The sequence below is a fragment of the Thamnophis sirtalis genome, unplaced genomic scaffold (assembly GCF_051295495.1).
Source record: "Thamnophis sirtalis isolate CommonGarterSnake01/CBP01778 unplaced genomic scaffold, rThaSir2_p1.2 scaffold_8, whole genome shotgun sequence".
NCBI lineage: Eukaryota > Metazoa > Chordata > Lepidosauria > Squamata > Natricidae > Thamnophis > Thamnophis sirtalis.
Genome location: NW_028261388.1, coordinates 72,885,864 through 72,900,577, shown reverse-complemented (window position 1 = coordinate 72,900,577; position 14,714 = coordinate 72,885,864). Strand labels below are relative to the sequence as shown.

Genomic DNA, 14,714 nt, shown 5'->3' with positions numbered 1-14,714 from the left:
CACTTCCTCAACAAGGAAAGGAGGCTTGGCTGGAAATTTCCTGGGACATTGTTTAGCTTCTTACACTTGCCAGGGATCCCTTGTCTTGACTAAGAAGAAAGCACATTAAATTCGCATGTGTTTAAGGAGAAGCATAGGGAACAAGCTCTGAATGTTAATGAATTTGATCTTCACTCTGGAGAGAGCTCACCCAGACCTGTTCTGCCTTAAAATGCTGTGGCATTTCCTTGAAAGTGATAGGCGTGCATGCTGTAAGGAATGCAGTGGGCTGCTTTTCTGCAAAGAGCCTATTCATTCATTTATTAAATAAATCGAAATACTCTTGAAGTCTTGTTGGAAAATAATTTAATAATTGAATAAAATAATTTAAAAACTAGCAGCAGTCACGAAGATGCCCAGCAACCCTCCCTGGGAAGTGGAAGAGGGATAAAAGTCATTTTCCTTCTGATTTGGCAAACTCTCTTAGCCGCCCGGAGTCCTTCGGGATTGGGCAGCATACAAATCTATTAAAATTACAAAAATTACAAATCTTAGCTTTTCTTAATCTCCTGCCCTTCAGATGTGTTGGGCACTGTAATTCTGTATCACTGTACCTATAATGCACCGTAACCACTGTAATGGTGATGTCTCTTATCGCATGCCACCATTAAAAGCCTCTGGGCACCCAAGGTTAGAGGAGGTGTCCAATGGAAAAAAAATATTTGTCAACTTCCTTTCCAAAGGGAGCAGCAGGTGGTTTGGGAACAGTGGTGGGATTCAAATAATTTACCAACCAGTTCTCTGTCCTAATGACCAGGTGTGTAGGCGGGGCTTAGTGGTCATGTGACAGTGTGGGCATGGCCAACTCAACGTCACTCAGGTCGATGGGCACTTCGCCTTAGCTGTTACAATGTAATAAGGGTTAACCGGAGAGGCAGTTTCTGTAAGCAGGGCAATAAGGATTAAGCTAGAAACAACACTAGAATGTTTCCTTCCTGCCTTCCTTACAGGATTAGCCCTGTAAAGCGGAAAAAATCCAAAAGATTTCTTCCAACAACTGGTTCTCTGAACCTCTTAGAAAGTTAAGAACCGGTTCTCCCGAATAGGTGCGAACTGGCTGAATCCCACCACTGTTTGGGAATACAAGAACTGTTGACCCCTATTGGCTCAGGGCAGGGATCCCCAAACTCATTTGCTCGTTGACCCCTTGGCAAAGTTTCAGATTGCTCATCAACCTCCAAACAGGGAAATAATTCAATAAATATGACTTTAACAAATAGTATTACAAATAATAACACCACCAAGCGACACCTGCCTTCCCAGGCAAATGTGAAATCCAGTCTAACATCTGGCTGAATGTGCAATGAACCATAATAACATTGATGCTCTGGGTGGACCCATCCATCTTAGGGGGTTGATATTGACCACTTTGGGAGACCTTGGTTTAGGACTTTCACGGTCAAAGCCAGACCTTGAACTATGAAAAGAAACAAATTGGAGGACGAACAAACAGTACACGGATCTGGAGAAATCAGCAGAGGGCTGAGGAAAGGAGACATTTAAGACAAATGGCGGGGGGAGGGGTGCACAACCTGTGGCCTAGCTTTCTCCAAGGCTGGACATCTTATATATGTGTGAACTTCATCTCTTCAGATCCCCCTTGTTGAGAATACTAGGAAATGAGATCCATGCTCCACATTGGGGGAGCAAGATTGGAAGCATGAAGATATAGTATTAAATCTAACTTGTTAGGACAGTGTTTCTCAACCTTGGCGACTTTAAGTCCTGTGGACTTCAACTCCCAGAATCCCCCAGCCAGCATAGCTGGCTGGGGGAATTCTGGGAGTTGAAGTCTACAGGACTTAAAAGTTGCCAAGGTTGAGAAACACTGTGTTAGGAGGACCACTTCTGTACTCAGTTGTGTGCAACAATGCAGTTTAAGAGAGAAGGACTAAGATTTTTGGACTAAGGTGCTTATTAAGGTTAACAACCCACAAGCAGGCTAAAGTGTAGCCTGTGTGGAAGATGTTCTGTTTTTTTGGGGGGGGACTTAGTGGGGGGGGGGGCTAGGCCTTTGTCCTAAAATCCTGCCCTCGGTTGCCCCTCTACTCTTGTGCATTAGGGAGAGCCCTGAGCAAATCCTTTTTAGAAAAAGTGGGTTTTTTTAAGGTTCTCAGTTTTTTTTCAGATGGGCCTGACAGCAGCCTCGGCCCTTCCAGGACTGTAAGCAATAGCAGTTAGACTTATATACCGCTTCATAGGGCTTTCAGCCCTCTCTAAGCTGTTTACAGAGTCAGCATATCGCCCCCCACAGTCTGGGTCCTCATTTCACCCACTTCGGAAGGATGGAAGGCTGAGTCGACCTTGAGCCAGTGAGATTAGAACCGCTGAACTGCAGATAACAGTCAGCTGAAGTGGCCTGCAGTACTGCACCCTAATTACTGCGCCACCTCGGCTCTTCTACTTGGTGACTGTGTGGCTGGTATTTAATGCATAGCCTTCCGTGGAGGCTGAACAATGATGGAAACAAGTGACCTCCATCTCCTAAGAAAGACTCCCCCCCCCTCCGGCAGATGCAGATGCAGAAGCCGCCTTGTCTCTACCCGGATTCCTCTTCTGGCTTTGGGCCTCACCAAGCCCAGTGGTGGCTCTCCTCTCCTGAGGCAAGCGGAGAGCGCCTCCCGGAGAGAGCCTCTGGTGATTGTCAATTTGCCCACAACAGCTTCTCCGCCAGGGCACCTCGGGCTGCCCGCGTTTGGAAGGCCCTGTAGAGGGACAGTTGACCTGCTGTTGGCCTGATTGGCTAGATTCACAAAAGACGGGAGACTCGGATGAAAGGGATTGGCTACTTCGTGGTTCGGTCAGGGGTATCTTAGCAAACCGCGGAATCAAATTTTCCTACCTAAAATCATAATATCTTCTATTAGAGGTCAGATAATTTTGCGTTAAGCGAATGCAACATTTGCATGTGATTCATTCGGCTGAGAGTAATGGATTGGGAAGACATTCCGAAATCTGTCCCCTCTTTCCCTTCCTCCTCTCATTCTTGTGAGAAGGAAAAGCCGAGGTGGCGCAGTGGTTAAATGCAGCACAGCAGGCTACTTCAGCTGACTGTAGTTCAGCAGTTCGGCTGTTCAAATCCCACTAGGCTCAAGGTTGACTCAGCCTTCCATCCTCCCGAGGTGGGTAAAATGAGGACCCGGATTGTTGTTGGGGGCAATATGCTGACTCTGTAAACCGCTTAGAGAGAGCTGAAAGCCCTATGAAGTGGTATATAAGTCTAACTATTGCTATTGTAAAAAGCATTTCGGATCTCAATGCATGCAAGAGTGCTTGAATTTCTTCTTCTGGGCCTCCTCTGGTCTCCACTGCCTTTGACTCCGTTGGGCCTCAAGTTGCGAACTCAACACCCAAAAGTCCCCTATACCAGATGGCTTTAAACTTCCCAGGCTGGGGGGGGGGGGGAGAAAGTAATTGTTAGATTCTGAGTTGTATGTCTTATCTTCCAATAGATCAATAGATTGGAAAATATGACAAACCAACTCTGTGTTCTTTGTTGAGTCTTCCTAATGAGAAGAGGGTTTTTCCCCTTGCTCAACTCTACTGTCAAGCCTCAAGAGGTGCTGCGAGGACAATTGAGATCAGTGTCACTCAGTACATATCACTGGCCATTTTCCCCCCCACTATGAAGTGTAGGACCTTATGTATAGGGCTGACTTGAAATTCTTTCATTACTCTTTGAGCTGGCAGAAATCTGTTTTCCCGCTGCCAATTCTTTTCCTTCCTCTGTGGTCTTTTGCTACTCACCTGATTTTGTCAGAGACAGTGACTGCATCTTGAGGCTGTGGGTGGGTAGTGCTGAAATAAAGAAAGCCCTACTGTGTTGGTGGTTTGCAGAGGTGGGTTCCTACCAGTTCGCACCTATTCGGTAGAACCGGTTCGTCAAATCTACCAAACCGGTTAGAAGAGGTTCCACCAGTGGACCCAGAAATCAGGCCACACCTACAGAAGAGGTTCCAAACTTTTTTGAAACCCACCACTGGTCCTTGGATATGATTATTCTAGACTATCATGCTCATATTTATAAAACTCAGTGCCTCTGTGAAAGGTAAGGATGACTACTGCGTTTGCGGTGCAATCAGAACATTGCGTGTGTTGAAGTTCTTTTAACGCAAACCAAAGATGCCTTTTAAAAAACAAGTTTACATCATATTCTTATGCATGCCAGTGCTGTGTGTGAGGTAATTTAAGGTGGTTCTGACAAGCGTCGTCGGCATCTTCATATCCGCTCACATGGGCGGCAAGCCACTCCCATCCGGTCACATGGGTGGCAAGCCACTCCCATCCAGTCACATGGGCAGCAAGCCACTCCCACAAAGGAGGCCACACCCACAGAGTAGGTTCGAACAATTTTTGAAACCCACCACTGGTGGTTTGGTTTATGAGGATTAAGGCTGTCTTACTAATGTAGGAGTAGGAGATGAGAGCAACACCAGAGGGTCACATCAGGGAAAAAGAGTTGGCCTGATATATGTTCGGGCCACGGTTTGGTACAAGGAGTTGACTGAGCAGAATTCCCCATGAAACTCTCTTCATGTGGCAAAAGAGGACTCTTTTCAGACTTCAGAATATGGAGATATTGTCCTCTACTCCAGTGTTTCTCAACCTTGGCAACTTGAAGACGTCTGGGCTTCAACTCCCAGAATTCCCCAGCCAGCGAATGCTGGCTGGGGAATTCTGGGAGTTGAAGTCCAGACGTCTTCAAGTTGCCAAGGTTGAGAAACACTGCTCTACTCTACTGTGCAGGGTAGCCCCCCCAATGTAAAAGGGGTTGCAATTTGACTGTGGATGCAGTTTGTCCCTGAAACAGAAGACCATTCACTCTGCTACTGTAGAGACCAATTATTTTGCAGATGAGTACAAGCGTATCTCTTCATTCAGCTGCAGACTCGAAACAGTTGATCTGGATGATTTCCCTCCTCCAGCTCTGGCTGCTGGCTAGTTACCTTCATTTTTAGAGCTGATGCTGAGGAAGAGGCTTCTACCTAGAACCAACTTGCCAGCCTCTTGCATTTTGCCTACTGCAATACTAAAGAGGTTTACTTTAGTTGTCGTGGAATATTGTTAGTTGCTGTAGCCGGTTCCTCACTGGATATTTATAGTGCCCTAGTGTTATCCAATCATCCAATGATATAGCAGCAATGGGAGAGAGACTTAGAGTGGTTCAGGGATGCCAGGTGGTGACCTGTAGAAATTGCTGATGTGGAACTGGCCTCCGGATGATTTGGAGAACCTTATTTTGAGAGAGCTTGGGAATAACTAGAGTGAGAATGAGGTCTTTGCTTAAATACAAAAATCCCACATTGACAAGTAGTCCTGCTCACTCTTATATAAGGAGAAGTATATTTTTTTCCCAGGGGTACAATTGTCCAGGCACCCAGATGCAATGAAACCTTTTCAAAGAACAGCTTGGTTTTCAAATGGTCATTTTTAGCTTTCTAGATTTTAAACCAAAATATAATAATTAAAAGTACAGTAATCCCTTATTTTGTGATGAGTACACCGTTGGAAGACCTGAAAGACCAGGTCTTAGGGATGGAGCATCGTGGTGCTCGGAGTCAAAAATGACTTGATGGCGCATCCATCAATCACGTATTTGCACGTGTGGACTTTCCGCATCAGTGGACAAAAAACGGGAAGAAATAGTACATTAACAGAGACGGAAGAGCATGCAGAGAGGTGGGATTCAGATGTACCTCTGCTCTCGGGGTTCTATGAAACTCGGAAGGGCCTGGTTTTTCCTTCTAAAATGGGGCCAAAATCACCAACTCAAGGTCCATAATTTTAATCCAAATATCTTCATCAATGAACCAGCTACAGCAGCGTCCCCTATATTGATGTCCTCGCGATGTGCTTAGATTACACATACACACACATACCATGGCCATAAGTACTAATGGCTGGGAAGTCTGGAAGCACACCCAGAGTACACCTAATTTGGGAAAACTGTTCTGAAGCATTAGGTGCTCAAAAACCTATTCCAGTCGAAAGACAATTGTTTATTGCAGTTTATTCAACCGTTCTTATCATCTCCATTCATCTCTCTCCCATTTTTAAAAACTGATTTTAGGAATCTTTTCAGGGAAATTATTTGGAAAATGGCTAATAATCAGCGTGATTCATATTTGGTCCTTAGTCCTTAATTCTGGCTGAACTGGGTTTTTGAATTCTCCGGGATGAGCTTCCAAAGAGAGATATTTACCTTTAAGAAGAGACTTTCTTTCTAGGAACAATTTAATAACAACCAAACCTTTCTCAGCCAGGTCCTCAGCTAATTGTGACTGATAAGTTGTCCAACCTGCTAATATGGCATTTTGAAAATGTCTACTGCAATCTTAAGCAGAGGCTCTTCACTCCCCCACTAAATTCTGTTTCCTGAAGAAACGGCAACTGAAGACAAGGACTTTACTTGAGAAAAGAGAAAACGTCTCACCTTGTTCGAGGAGGCAGGTCCGATGATAGTAACAACCAGAAGTTATTAAATTTATATGCCACCAGACTGCAGTTCTAATTCTAAAAATGATTAGGGAAGAAATCACTTTCTCAGTTATATAGCACTAACATCGTTTCAGAGCTGCCTGCTATTAAAACAAACAAATAAACAAACAAACAAGCCAGGAGGCTCTCGCTGAAAGAGGAGCGCCGCTTTTAAAGCCCAAGAGAACCTTACTTTCGCAACTGACTTGCCACAGTTTGTGAAGCCATGTTTAGGGGCGAAGAATTGAGAGGTCCCCTCTCGGCTACCAAAAGCAAGCGTTCGGGACCAGGGAAACCCACAGGGGGGGGGGACGAAGAATGGGGTGAGGAGAGAAAAGGAAGGCGCGTCCTTTTGGGTCTCGCCAAAAGATGCGCACTAGATGTCTTGGCGAGGAGAACCATAAGCAGGACCTGATTATTCAAAGCGCCTACCCAGGACCTGCGGGTTGGAGCTGCGCCCCGCAGCTGCCTGCCTGAGTACTCGGGCACCCACGTCACTGCACCACTTCGTTTCCTCCTCCCTCCCTCCGTCCCTCTCTCCCTCCTCCTTCTCCTCCACCTTGCCTTCGCCTCCGGGCGACTCTTCACTGTGAAACCCACCCAAGCAGTGGTTGTAGCAGCCGCAGCAGCAGCAGCAATAGCAAGCAGGGAGACAAACCCCGAGCTGAGAGATTTCCCCCTCCCCCTCTCCATCACACACAGAGAAGAGGGAGGGAGGGGAGGAGGAAGAGAAAGAGGGAAGGAGGGAGAGAGGGAGGGAGGGTTACAGAGGGGGGTGTTTTCCTTTTCCTTCTTCTACTTTTTTTTTTTAAGGTTGCTCTCGCGCTCTCTCGCTCTCTCTCTCCCTCTGCCCTCTCCCTCTCCCTCTCCGCCGTCGCTTATTGTGGCTGTTAAATTTTAAACTGCTATGCACTCCGCTTCCAGTATGCTGGGAGTCGTGAAAATGGAAGGACACGAGCACACGGAGTGGAGCAACTACTACGGCGAGCCAGAGGTAAAAGGCAACTTCTCTGTGTTGGCGTGCGCGCGTCTCTCTCTCTCTCTCTCTCCCTCTCTCTCTGTTTGTGTCCGGGTCCCCCACCCAATCCCCAAGCCTCCTCCTTCTGCTAAAAACAGGACTCTCTCCCTCTCTCTCTCTCTCCCTCTCTCCTTTTATACAACACTCTGTTAGCCTTGAGATAATATTAACTTTGTGATCAAATATTGACTTGCGAAGCCTCCAAATCCTTTTGCCATGCCTAGCCGCGCTATCCTAACAAAGTTGTGTTTGGCAGAGAGAAGTTGGGTGGGGGGGGGAGGCGTGGGGGGGAACTATAAGGAAGCAAGGAGAACAGGAGGGGGGGGACATTTTTGGTTCTAAAACTTGCCCCGGGAAGGTTCAGAGTCGAAGGGAAAGGCAATGCAAAGGGAAGCAAAAATGTGTTGTTTTATTTGATGGTCGCCGGTAAAGGAAGCAAAGATTTACCTGTAACCCATAATTTCTCAAAGTGCCTGGATGTCGCTGCTCCACATGGCCCAAGAAACTGCAGGTTCCTTTGAACTTCAATACATGTTTTTTTTTCTTCAGGCAATGCACTTTTCAGGTTTCCCCCTGAAGCTAGAGAAATGCCCCCCTCCATTCTTAAGGGCGGCGGTCTGGATTCAGCCCTTCGCTGATTTCCTTAGGATTTCATTGGATCTGTTGAGGTGCCCTAGTGCCGCCATTGAGTTGCAAGCCCTCAGCTTGTTGAGAGCTAAAATTCCGAGGCGAATCAATGTGGATTACTCCCAAGAACAGGGATTACATTTTGAGTTAAGCTTGAACACTCTTAATTGGGGTCGAGACTTTTAATGGATCTAGTTGTCGGTGGGCTAGCAATGCTAACGCGCACTGATTAGTTGGGAAGTAAGTTACATTGCGATCCAAGGGAATCGCTTCTAACTGAAAAGCGAACGTCGTTCAATTGATTGGTGTTTCTCGATATTGAGGTGGTGCACATACTCACCGGTAGTAGAGAGTAAATCCTGACTGAATCCAATGGCACCTACCTCTCTAGTAAACATTCATTGGATCGCGCTGCTTGTTCTGAAGAGGGAAGGTGCCGGAATTATGGTCGGACTTTGTTTCTAGATCAACATTTAAGGCTGAACATGGGGGGGGGGAGGGGAATGTTCCCATACTATCTTCTTCCTCCCTAGCGAGTAACAGATTTAAGTTCCCATTGATCTTCGAGAAACTAGACAATTTACTTAAGCAAAATGCTTTCCCATACAGTAGGATATAAAAGCACCCGCAGAGGAGCTGTTAAAATCTGGGAATTGGACTGTGGTCTCCAGATCTGTGGGGTGAACAGCCAAATCTTGTTCTTAGAGAGATCCAGTGGAATTCCCAGTAAACGTAGCGCGCCTTTTTTCACCCTGGACACGATCCGGGCAATCTGGCTGTTTTGAATACTGACTTTATTGGGGGGCGGTTTCCAATCGGCTGGGGATACGGCACCAGCTTAATTCTCTCCTACCGAAATGCCAAATGCCTCAGGATTTGACCAAGGCAGCGCTACTTCAGTTCCAGAAATACTTCCAGTATTTCAAAGGGTTTTTGTGGAAGTCCAAGGAAGGACGCGCGGGGTAACGAGGGTGGGTCGCCAGGCAAGATGGGGCTCTAGGGGATGGGATTGGGGGGGGGTTGCGATCTGGACACAAGAGTAGCTAACCACTAGGCTCCCTCCTTTTGTCGCCTTTACAGGGCTACTCCTCCATGAATGCCGGCTTGGGCATGAACAGCTACATGGCCATGCCAGCCATGGGCAGCGCCGGCAACTTATCAACTGTGGCGTCCGGCGGCTCCATGGGCATGTCTTACGCGGCTGGCCCAGCGGGCATGAACCTGTCTCCCGGCGCGGGGGCCATGGCCGGCATGGCGGCCCACCTGAGCCCCAGCTTGAGCCCGCTGGGTGCCCAGGCGGGTTCCATGGGGGCCGCGCTGGGCGCCTACTCTGCACTGAGCCCGGTGGGGGCCGGCGGCGGCGGCGGCGGCGGCTACGGGCCAGCGGCGGGTCTGGGCCGCGCCCGCGACGCCAAGAGCTACCGCCGGAGCTACACGCACGCCAAGCCTCCCTACTCGTACATCTCTCTCATCACCATGGCCATCCAGCAGTCTCCCAACAAGATGCTGACGTTGAGCGAGATCTACCAGTGGATCATGGACCTCTTTCCCTTCTACCGACAGAACCAGCAGCGCTGGCAGAACTCCATCCGCCACTCGCTCTCCTTCAACGACTGCTTCCTCAAGGTGCCGCGCTCGCCAGACAAGCCGGGCAAGGGCTCTTTCTGGACCCTGCACCCCGATTCGGGCAACATGTTCGAGAACGGCTGCTACCTGCGCCGCCAGAAGCGCTTCAAGTGCGAGAAACCGCCCGGCGCAAAGCAGCAGCAGCAGCAACAGGGGGCCTCGCCGGCCTCGGGCTCCGGCAAAAAGGCGCTCCCGCAGGCGGAGCGCGAGGGGCCCAACGGAGCCTCGGAATCGCCGCGCTCCAACGCCTCGCCTTGCCGAGAGCACAAGCGCTCGTTGGCCGAGCTCAAGGGCCAGCCGGAGCCCGCTCCGTCGCCGGCCCAGCAGCAGCACCTCCTGGCTCAGCACCACGCCCACCCGGGGCTCTCCCACGAGGCCCACCTCAAGGCCGAGCACCACTACGCCTTCAACCACCCCTTCTCCATCACAAACCTGATGTCCTCCAGCGAGCAGCAGCAGCAGCAACAACAACAACACGCCCACCACCCCCATCCCCATCCCCACCACCAGCACTCCCACCACCCTCATCCTCCCCATCCCAAAATGGACCTGAAGGCCTACGAGCAAGTGATGCACTACGCCGGTTATGGCTCGCCGGTGCCCGGCAGCTTGGCCATGGGCTCCGTCACGAACAAAAGCGGCCTCGAGGCCTCGCCCTTGGCCGGAGACGCCTCCTATTACCAAGGGATGTACTCTAGGCCCATCATGAACTCGTCCTAAAGAACACATCCCCTCCCTCTCTCCTTTCCGACCGCCAAAACCGAGACTTTGTGGGGCGGGAGAAAAGTTCTTCAGAGTTCGGGAAGTCTGAACATTGTGCCCAAAGCTGGACCCACAGAGAGAGACCCCCGTCCACGGAAGGTCCAAAGCTCCTCTAAATAACATTTAAATAACAATTTCATCCCTCGATTCTTTGGACGAGCGCTCAAGTTCCTTTCCCATCTGTCTTTGGGGGAGGGAGGTGGGGGGAGAGCGCAGAACTGGGAACCCGACTCGTGCCCTCTACCAATTGGAACGGGGCACCAAATATTTGGGTACTTTTTCCCCGCTGTTGTATGATTTTAAGCGCCCGCGGAAGGGAGGGGAAACGTGGAAGGGCCCATTGAGTCCAACGGCGGTCAGGAGTGGAAGCTATCCCTGCTGCGGATCCGGCTCGTTTCCTTCAGACCCCCGTTTAACTTTCCTTTGAATCAGAAAGATTTTTTTGTTAAGGCGTTAAAAAGCGACCCTAGGTATGTTTGTTATTTTGGGTTAGGAAGTTACAAATATATCTATTTTTGGATGTGGAAGTGACACAGAAGTATGTGTGTGCGTGTGTGAACTGATGTTAGATTTGAAAATTGAGGATCAGAGAGACTGTAGCATTATAAAATCGAAAAAAAAGCGGGGTGGGGGAGAAAAGAGAGGCTTTAGATTGTAATTTGACGCACAAAGGTTTGAATCAAATTAATTTATCGTTTCTGTACGTTTTATTTATGGCTTATAAATGTGTATTCTGGTAACGACCAGTCAAATTCCCACAAACCAATATTAAAATGATGTTGGATATTTCCCCCCCTGTCCTTCAACATTTCTTTAAGATCTGTAGTTTTGCATCCATCACCTCTTCCTCATTTCTTTTGCTTTAAGTGAATAATACAATCTTTTAAATTGGGGCTGAAAAAGACTGTGGAATAATTTCAATTCGGTGTGCTAATTGTATTAAGTTTTAAAAAGATGAAAGAAATGCAAATGAAGGGCTCTTTTGCTGCTCTTTTTCTATACCATGGTAATGACATATAGGAACACATATTTAAGCCTCCAGGCCCATTATGTTTCTATGTAGTTTAGCATTGCACAGTTTTTACATGAACTACAACTAGGAATATTCAATTATTCTCCCTGCATGCATATCTTTTCAAGAGAGGCCCACTGAGTTTAACTGACCTCTTTTTCTATTTCTTGACTCTTCACTTTGCAGGAAATAATATTTAACTGGATTCATTATGACTTACATCCTTGAATGTTTTGATTTGCTTGTATATCATAAGGTGGGAATCCTACGAACATGTTGCAATTAGTGAAACCCAGCAGGTGCTATTAATGACGCAATCCTATCCATGTCTACAGAAGGGGAAAATGAATTCAATGAGGTTGAAACCTTACCTTTAAATTGCTGCATTAAATGGTTTGGCATAATTTCTTACTTAGTAATATCTTACTAATGACAGAATTGTAAATCCCTTGAATTTACCACTTCTTACGGTCACAGTATGTTCTCATGCAAAACATTTATACTAATTTCTGAATATCAGCCTCTTCATAAATGCATAAATAAGTTACAGTCCTGTTTTGTTTTACAGCAAGCTTCTTTGAACTTTTGTGCTCTTACATCAGAGAAAGAGGCTGTCTCCTTCAATTAAATGAAGGGTAATCCCAGGTACGTCTGAATATGACTGTACCCTTCAATAATTACAAGTGACAAAATCCAGCCATTAAAAAAAACACACAATTCTTCCTTTAACTTTCATAGTAGGGTTAAAATCAATTCCGCTGCACCACTGGGCCTGTAATTAAAGTGTCTTTAGCTGGATGCTGATCAATATGCAGTGTATATTTCAAAGAGTTGGAAGCATCTTATTAACAGCACCCCAGCAATCTATCAACAACTGTTTAGTAAAGGTCATGATTCCACTTTCAAGCAAGTGGCTCCTAGTACACTTATGAAAATGCACAGTTCCTGCAGTTTCCCTCTGGTCTGGGAAAGAAACCAGAATAATGGAGAGATGCTCTTATGTAGTCTGTATAGAAGCTATGGAAGAAGGAAGGTTCGCTGTATCATCAACACCTCTCCTAAATCCAATCTGGTGGGCTCGTGGGAAGGCAAAATCTCCGTTTTCCCTTGCTAGTTTGTGTCTCTGTCCTTCCCTTTTCTTTAAAAAAAGGTGTGTAATGTCCACTGAAAGCTGGAATTGCTGTTCTGCCTGCCCTCCAGCTCTTTGACTAGTGGTGCTAGGAGCCCTGTAGTTCTTTTTTTTTTTGCGATTCCAAAGTCCTTCTCGTCAGACAGAGACCTAACCAGCGTTGAGCCACAGGTCCATCAGCACTAGGGATAGGCTATATCTCGCCACAGCGATGGCTGGTTGCGGCTGTAAGCACTAGAAAGGGAACGGTCAAAGAGAAGCCTCCTCCAGAGACACGGGTGTTACGGGGCAGAAGAGCAGCTCCAGCTTTCTTGAGAGTTTCTCCGCTGATTGGGTTGGGGTGGAGTGTGGCACTGCCCGTTATTCCCCCCCCCTCCCACAAGTGCCCCTTTCCTCCAGTATTTCAGAGAGAGGCAGTTGTACGTAGAACTGGAAAGAAACCCCCCCCCCCGGCGATTCTGCTGCCATGGTTTCCTTCCCTTGGCGAGACTCGGACAGAGTCCAGCCCATTCATGGAAACGTTTGTTAGCTACTTGCCGTTTTTGCTTCTTCAAATCGGGATTTTCGTCTGATAGAGCTGCGATCCGCAGCTATGCCGGTTTTTATTTTTTGAAGGAGGTGGAACGGGGAGAGGGATGGTTTTGCTTTTCTCCCCTTTCCACCCCCCCATCCACTCGCACTACTGAAAGAATAGCTCGTCTATGATATTACAATTGCAATCTGCGCGCAATTTTTTTGACTGAGTATGTTGCGGAAGCCCGCCCCTTCTTCGGCCAACTTAACGTTTGGACGCTCCCCAGGATACAGAGGGGAGGTCGGCCGACCCAGGTCCAGGTCGGATGAAGTGAGGTGGGGACACGCGTGCTTTTCAGTGCATCAGTGAGCTGGGAGCAAGGATGGAAGAAAATCTACATGTATATGAACTGAAATCCCATACTAAATGTTGTTTTCCTGGCTCGCTTGTTATTTTTGCGGTGTCAAACCCATTCTTCCAAGCGAGTCGGATCCCAGCCTCACGCAAAACAATAGAATTCCCTTCCCCATAACGGTTGTCTGGCTGGAATCCTGAGAATTTGAAACCGCCGGGATTTCAATAAGAGGGAGCTGCCCTGTAATCCAGGAGGCGGAGTAAAAATCAAAAGCGTTGAACTAGAAGTAGCTATAACTCGAAGTTCCTTAAAAACAAGCTCCTCGGAACAGCAAAATGGTCCATACGTGAGCTTCATTTCTGGCAAGCTCCCGGCGAGAATCCGAGGCTTTTTATTCAGTATGTTTACACGGAAATTCAGCCCCATTAAATCTAGCATCGTTTGGCTGGATCGCGTAAGATTCCAATGTTTAGGCAAGCAGTCTTGATTGCTTCGAGACAATGCACGTGTCAACTGTAAATGCAAGCGTAAGTAACTATAGCAGTTGGACTTATATACCGCTTCATAGGGCTTTCAGCCCTCTCTAAGCGGTTTACAGAGTCAGCATATTGCCCCCACAGTCTGGGTCCTCATTTCACCCACCTCGGAAGGATGGAAGGCTGAGTCAACCTTGAGCCGGTGAGATTAGAACCGCTGAACTGCAGATAACAGTCAGCTGAAGTGGCCTGCAGTACTGCACCCTAACCACTGCGCCACCTCGGCTCCCAGTGAACTCCCTCGTTGTTTCTTAAGAGGAGAAATGGAAAATATTGCTCCGTTCCCAAGAGCCAATAACAGTCAGGGTTATACCTCTCAGAAGTATTCCTATGAATGAGAAAGAGATCCTACCCGGATCAGTGGAGCCAGCTGACCCATCTAAATGCCAATCAGTCAGGGAAGATTACCAGAGAAGAACACAAAGCTTTGCTGGTATAGCATTGTTCAAAACATGTTTTGTAGCTTGGCTTGGGCATAGTTGCCATGCCGAGGTGAGGGAGAGGGGATTGAATGACGGGTGGCCTAAAACAGTGTGGGAGATTATCTGATGACCTCAAGCTGTTTTGGATTGCATTGCTCAATACCTCACCATTCACCATGCTGTCTGAAGTTGTTGGG

At 47.6% G+C, this 14,714-nt stretch overlaps 1 protein-coding gene across 1 annotated transcript; it reads left to right on the top strand.

Annotated features, from left to right (window-relative positions):
• Window positions 1–7,423: 7,423 nt before the first annotated feature.
• FOXA2 (forkhead box A2) lies at window positions 7,424–11,339 on the top strand. Its single transcript, XM_014071404.2, has 2 exons — window positions 7,424–7,510; window positions 9,242–11,339. The coding sequence occupies exons 1-2, from the start codon at window positions 7,424–7,426 to the stop codon at window positions 10,505–10,507; spliced, it is 1,353 nt and encodes a 450-aa protein (XP_013926879.1). The 3' UTR covers window positions 10,508–11,339.
• Window positions 11,340–14,714: the final 3,375 nt, after the last annotated feature.